This window comes from Saimiri boliviensis, chromosome 12, assembly GCF_048565385.1.
Source record: "Saimiri boliviensis isolate mSaiBol1 chromosome 12, mSaiBol1.pri, whole genome shotgun sequence".
NCBI lineage: Eukaryota > Metazoa > Chordata > Mammalia > Primates > Cebidae > Saimiri > Saimiri boliviensis.
Window position 1 is genome coordinate 48,915,162 of NC_133460.1, and position 6,390 is coordinate 48,921,551.

General features: G+C 54.6%; 1 protein-coding gene across 1 annotated transcript; it reads right to left on the bottom strand.

Annotated features, from left to right (window-relative positions):
• Positions 1-4,438: 4,438 nt before the first annotated feature.
• NEUROG3 (neurogenin 3) lies at positions 4,439-6,167 on the bottom strand. Its single transcript, XM_003928648.3, has 2 exons — positions 5,960-6,167; positions 4,439-5,794 (listed from the first exon to the last, which is right to left on the bottom strand). Exon 2 carries the CDS (start codon positions 5,791-5,793, stop codon positions 5,146-5,148), a length of 648 nt encoding a protein of 215 aa, XP_003928697.2. The 5' UTR covers position 5,794; positions 5,960-6,167; the 3' UTR covers positions 4,439-5,145.
• Between the last annotated feature and the right edge of the window lie 223 nt (positions 6,168-6,390).

Genomic DNA, 6,390 nt, shown 5'->3' on the forward strand with positions numbered 1-6,390 from the left:
TCTGGAGCTCCTGGCTTCAAGTGATATGCCTGCCTCAGCCTTCCAAAGTGCTGGGATTACAGGCATGAGACACCATGCCCAGCCAAGAATGAGATGAATTTGAGGCAAATAAAGATGCTAATTGTAGTAACTTCCATTTATGGAGGCTTGGAAGGCTAGATAAGCATATTTAATTAGTACAACTCAATTAAGTGGCTACTATTTATTGTCCCATCTTCATAAATGAGGAAAATGTTTCTTAGGAGAGACAAGGGAGTTTAATTGAAAACCACTAGTTTCTGGCAGCACTGGGACTTGACCCTGTATCTTTGGTGTTGTAAAGTCATATCTCTTAATCACTCTGATCTCCTGAGTATGCATCTGGAGGACTTCTTTGGGCTTTGTTCTTGGAATAACTAAATCTTATAACCCAAAGAATGAGAGCCTGATAGAGGACAAAGTTCCAAACCAGTTCTCATAGCTAGGGCTGCCTCAGTTTAAACTTCAAAAGTTGTTCACCTCAGACCTCTCAGCTGCTGTCATAAGTTCCTAAGCTAGTTACTTAATTCTAGCTCCATAATTTATAAGTGGGGGAGTCATAAGTTGCACAGAGAGAAGGGCAAGTTAGTAGCAACAGAGCCCTTGCTGTCCTCATCACATTAGGGAAACCTGACAGTCCTCTGGGTCTGCAAGTCCACAGGGGCCTCCCTAGGACTATGGACTAAAAACGTGGGCAGAAAGGGTTGATAGATGGTTTTCAGTTTGAGAGCGCCTCAATCCCAGACGCATCTCTCGCGCTGGAGCTACACGGTCGTTTCAGCACCATGGTCAGGGGCGCGCAGCTGCCTGTCAGGATCTCAGAGGAATTGCTAGACAGGCTTAGCTAGGCAGGCGTCCGCTCCCTCGGCCTTGGCCGACGGATCCTGAGGCAGCAGACAGGAGCCTGGAACTTCGTCAGAGGTCCAGGGAGGTCAAAGCTCAGGATCCTGTGGACCTTATAAGACCCAAACCCAGTTCTAGCTAAAGGACGTATTACTATGGACTGATTCGCAGTCTCCAACACTCCTACCTACGGGCACAGAAGAAAGAGTTCCAAACTGTTAGAGCCATGGTGTCAGTCCTCGTTTGTTGCAATAACTCGCCTAGTGATCGAGGGCCTTGGGCAAGTCATCTCTGTTCCATGGGTGTGACCACACGGCCTTGGCCACCTCACTGTCTGTAGGAGGGTAAGGGAGATAAAAAGTGTCTAGCCTCAAGTCACTCACTGCTCATTCGGTCCTTTGAAGGCAGAACAGCCAAGTAAGGTTAGCAGTGTCGCCACCCCCCACCCCACCTCTCCACTCCCTCACACTCTTGATGAAATCTGTCTGCAGGGATTCTTAAAGGCGGAAGATGAAAAGGTACACAACAGAGAATATTCTTTGCATAAATGTAATTGCAATGTGCCCAGCGCTTGTTCTGTGCCACATTCTCAGGTGAATACCCCATACCCTCCCCACACTGTCTCTAGTATCAGGTCCTGAAGGGTCTTTTCCGCGGCTTCCGGTCTTGGGGGTGTGGGCTGTGATGTGGTTCATCGCAAGCACAGCCTTGTGTTAGGCACACAGAAACCCAGCGAAAGGATATTAAGAACTCCTTTCAACTTCTCTTGTGGCTAGGAGACTTGTCCAAGATCACACCGCCCAGTAGCCCGCGAGGGAAATAAGGGATAGTGTGGGCTTGCGGGGTCGCGTGCGCCCCGGGCTCCGCCTACCTTTGTGCCAGCCCAGCGGCCTGGCTCCCATACATTAGCATTCCAATGGCCCCGGGACGCTTTGTCCTCCTACTGAGGCCGGCTGGGGGTGGGGTGGGATGGGGGCAGGGCACCATAAATCTACCTGCTTGTGTGCCGGCGCGGCTGGGCTCGGGGGAGGCGCAAGATTCATGTGCTGTTTTTCTGGAAGCCAGTCTTGGGCTCAGACAAAAGCAGAAGACGAGGGAGGAGCCATTCGACCCGAGGGCCTTTCCTGTCCAGGTTTCGGACACCGTTAGGAGTTTCTGGGAGCTTGGGCGCAGGCAGCGATCTCAGACTGCAGGAGAGGATCCGCAGTGGAGAAGCGCGGGCTGACGCAGCAGAGGCGGGCTCCGGGCAGAAACCGCTGGCAGCGCGGTTTTAAAAGCCCCTGGACCCAAAAGGCCCTCAGGAGGTGGAAGGCGCGGGGGCAGTGGTGCAGAACTAGTTGGATAGGCCACTCCTAGAAATGTTTCCGAGCCCTTCTCGCCGAGGGGTTCTTTGGAAAGAGGCATGGAGGAGGTTTTCCATCCCAGCCTGATTCTACACACCTAGATGAAGCTCATCCAGCACCGAACCCTGAACTTTGCCTCCGTGATTCAACCAAACCCTAAACCTCCTCCGCCTTCTCCAGACTTGGAGAGTGGGGCTGAGAGCCCCGGGGGTCTAATCCGCCCCGACCCAAGGTGGCGACCCAGCAGCAGAGTTGGTTAACCCGTACGAGTGTGTTTTAATTTGTGGGGCGGAGGACCAGTCTGTGTGTGTTGGGTGACTAATGGCTCCTTAATGAGCGCCCTCGAAAGCAGGAGAGGAACTGGGCTGTGGGACACACTTCACCCGGTTGCCTCCTGGAGAACGTTAGTTCAGCAAATGCTCCTCCAGCTTCTAGGGTTCGTTCGTACCCAGGAAGTCCCCTCCCTAGATGATGAACACTACCTCACACAGCCTTACACAGGAAGAAGAATCTGTCCACTTGAAGAATTCCTCTCCAAACCTTTAGTCCTGGCTCAAATGCCGTCTCCTCCTGCAAGCCCCCAGCATGGCAGCCCCAAGATAACAGTATTATGGTCCATTCTGTGGCTCATACCTCACCCAATCACCAATATTTCTTGGGCTTTGATTTTGTCTATATCCTTGCTGCTGTCCTGCGAGGACAGAGAGACCTTTTTGATTTTTATGTCTGCCCACCTCCTCCCCCCAATGCCCAGCAAATCACAGGTGTTTGCTTGGTTTGCGCAACTCCCAGACTGCTGACACCTGGCCCCGGGCGGTGCCCCAGGTGGAAAGTTGGCTATTGCAGAGGTTACCAATAACCCATTAATCTCCTCTCAGATTAAAGCCACAAAATGAAACAACACCTTCGTTCATTCGTTTGTTTGCTATGTCCCTCTTCCCGCCCCCAAATCCTGCCCCTGATAACTGAGACAAGTCTCCTCCAAGCTAACTTCAGAGGTTTGTGATAAAGAAGAGGAAAATTTCAATTTGAATTGGGTAGGGCAGAGGAGAAAAAGAGAGATGCAAGAGGCATTAACCCCTGAGAAGACACCACATTTGCACTCTAATGTGCTGGAAAAGCAACCTCTCCACCAGCTCCCGGGAGCTGGGTTGGCCCACTTCTTTTCAGGACATCCCTGGCTGACTCAAGAAGGCCTCTGGAGTTCAACTAGCAGGTAGGGTGCCCGCATTCCACTTTCCTCTTCCCAAGCTGCAGGCAAATTCTGTGGATCCTTACAGCTTAGATCATATTCTCTGAGGTCTTAGGGGGTCCCTGAGGTCATATAGGGGTGCTCTATTGGCACCCCTGGAACTGATTTCAGTCCCCATGCTGACTAGTCCTATTTCACCTTGACAGAGAGATAGTGTGGCTGGAAACCTTCAACAGTTTCTTGGTAAGTTTTCAATCAAGGCTTCCAGGTGATGAGGGTGGAGGCATTGCCAGAGATTCCAAGCAGACACTCCGCTTTCTTTGCTCCTGGCTGCTCAGCTTCATGAATTTAAGACACAGCCACCCCAGTGCCCGGGGAGTAAAATATGCTTGGGGAATGTACTAGGCCTCAAAGCACCTTGGGAAAATTCCTAGGACGCTCAGCCTGGCAGTTGTGTTTCCGAGGACTCTGACTGCAATTGAATTATTACTGTCTCCCTCCCCCAAGTGCAACCAACAGTTGCTCTAGAGCTAGGCTGGTGGAACTGGGGAAGGAGCCCGCAAAGAGAGTCAGTAGTCCTAGTTGGAGGCTTGTCTTTCTTCTAAACTGCTCTTTGAAATAAAAGGAGTCATTGCCCCATATAGAAAAAAAAGGGGCTGGATCAATAATTACTCAGAAGACTTCCATCACTCCAAATGCAATCTGCCCTGCCTCTGGCCCAGACCTCCGGAAAAAGTGTCATCCCTCTCCTTGCTTGGACAGAGGGGCTCTTCCTTAGCTGCAGTGACCGTGACCCTCCTCTTCTTGGGGCACGATGGAGTCACCTTGCTGAGCCTTCTTGAAGGTCCCCACCTTTTTTTTGTTGGCTTAAAATCTCATCCAGCAATCCCTAAATAATCTAATATGCAAAATATAGAGTTTTCCCTGCGGTGAAATCTCATTAATAAGTACAATTGTGTAAAATGGGGGAGGGGCCATATAATTTACTGTACCAAAATTCATTTCTAAAGACATCATATAATTTACATACCGATTAAAAAAAAAAAAAAAGATGCTTGGTGCTCCAGGCACCTGCAGCGCCGCTCACGTTTCAGGTGCAGTTCGCAAGGAGGCTGGGGAGGTGCTCCCTGGCCCTACTAGCGCTTTCCCAGTTCACAGCCTGGTCTTCGCCCCGGGAGGGCAATGGCTCCGAAAAGTGCACGAGGAGAAGGCAGAGGATCGCCTTCTTGGCTTTAAGGCAGAGTGAAGCGCTCTGAAACCCAGGACCTGATTGGGAGTAGAGGAGAAGATCGGCAGCGTCTTTGGAGCCTGACAAAGGGAGCAAGCGCTAAGAGACCAAACATCGGATTGAATAACTTTGGAGGAGGGGTGGTAAGAGACAGAGAGGCAGACAGACTCGAGCGCGGGTGGGGCCACCCGAGACGGTGGGCGGCTCCGGCCGGGTAGTGCTATCATTCTCATATACTTTGCATGAGATTTTGGGGTGGTGGCAGGGAGGAGGCCTAAAATGAGCTCAGCTTGTAATGCCCACTTCGTGAGGGCAGCAGCAAGGTTTGCGTGAGTTGGCGCGGCTCGGAGGGCCCGGGAATGAACCCAGCCTGCCGCCCTCGTGGGTCCTCTAGGGTTCAGCCAGCGAAAAGCAGAAGGAACAAGTGCTCTTGAGGGCCGCCGTCACTCACCCTCGACGGCTCCGCCTCCCTCCCTCTCCTTTACCCTTAACACCCACAGCCCAGCGACCAGCAGGGCCCTTCACAGAAAATCTGAAAAAGCCATAGTGCCTGGGCGCAAGTAGCCAGAAGAGGTGGCCACCCGCACCCCGGGGCTCTCCTCCAGCGATGCGACGGGGCTCAGGCTACCAGCCTGGGAGACTGGAGAGTAGAGGGAGCCCCAGTCCCCGGGGGAGCCGCCTTCTGGGCTGCCCAGGTCCCCGCAGTGCGACGCAGGCGACTCCAACGCGTAGAAGCTGTGGTCTGCTATGCGCAGCGTTTGAGTCAGCGCCCAGATGTAGTTGTGGGCGAAGCGCAGCGTCTCGATCTTGGTGAGCTTCGCGTCGTCTGGGAAGGTGGGCAGGACACCGCGCAGCGCGTCCAGCGCAGAGTTGAGGTTGTGCATCCGATTGCGCTCGCGATCGTTGGCCTTCTTGCGCCGACTCCGTCGCTGCTTGCTCAGTGCCAACTCGCTCTTAGGACGGCTGCGCCCCCCGCGCCGCGCCCGGAGCTTCCTTGGGGCCCCTCGGCAGCCTCCCCCTTCCGCCTCCGCGCAGTTCCCCCGCCTGAGAGTGGGGCTGGGCGGGGCTGACGTGGCGCAGGTCACTTCGTCGTCCAAGGCTTTGGGGAAGGGCAGCTCCGTCTCACCGGTCACTTGGACAGTAGGCGAACCCGAGGGATGAGGCGCCATCCTGCGGCGGGGTCAGAGGGAAGGGTAAGCTTGCGTTGGTCACCGGGCGCAGCCCCCGATTCCGAGGCTAGGTGGGAAAAAACAAAAAGAGCCATCCTCCCAGCCCCCGCCGGGTCAGAGGATCCCTTTTTCCCCCGCTCGTCCCTTGGCGACCTCCAAATGTTACCTTTCTACCGGCGCAAAATAATAGAGAGCGGTGAGCAGCGAGGGCCGTGGGGAGCTGAGCAGGCTTCTGGTCACCAAGTTCAGCTGAGCTGCAGGCGCCCCCGACTGGGAGTTGCCCCAGCCCCAAAGAATAAAAGAGCGAATGGGGTCCCGGGCCTCTGTCGCCCTCTCTCTTGGTGCGGCGGGGAGACCTCGGGGATTTACTGAGCAGCAAGTCGTGTGCCCCTTGGCACGCTTTATCTGCTCGGCCCGGGCCTGAAGCGTGCCTGCCCGGCTGCTGCCCGCGCCACCGGCCAATCAGCGCCAGGGCCCGGGGGCCGCGCCACGCGAGCCCGCTCCTCCCCTGCAGGGCACAGCTGGATTCTGGACAAAGGGCCGAGGTCGGGGGAGGGGAGTGCCGCTCTGTTTGCTCTCTCGCCGCGGGCTGGGTCC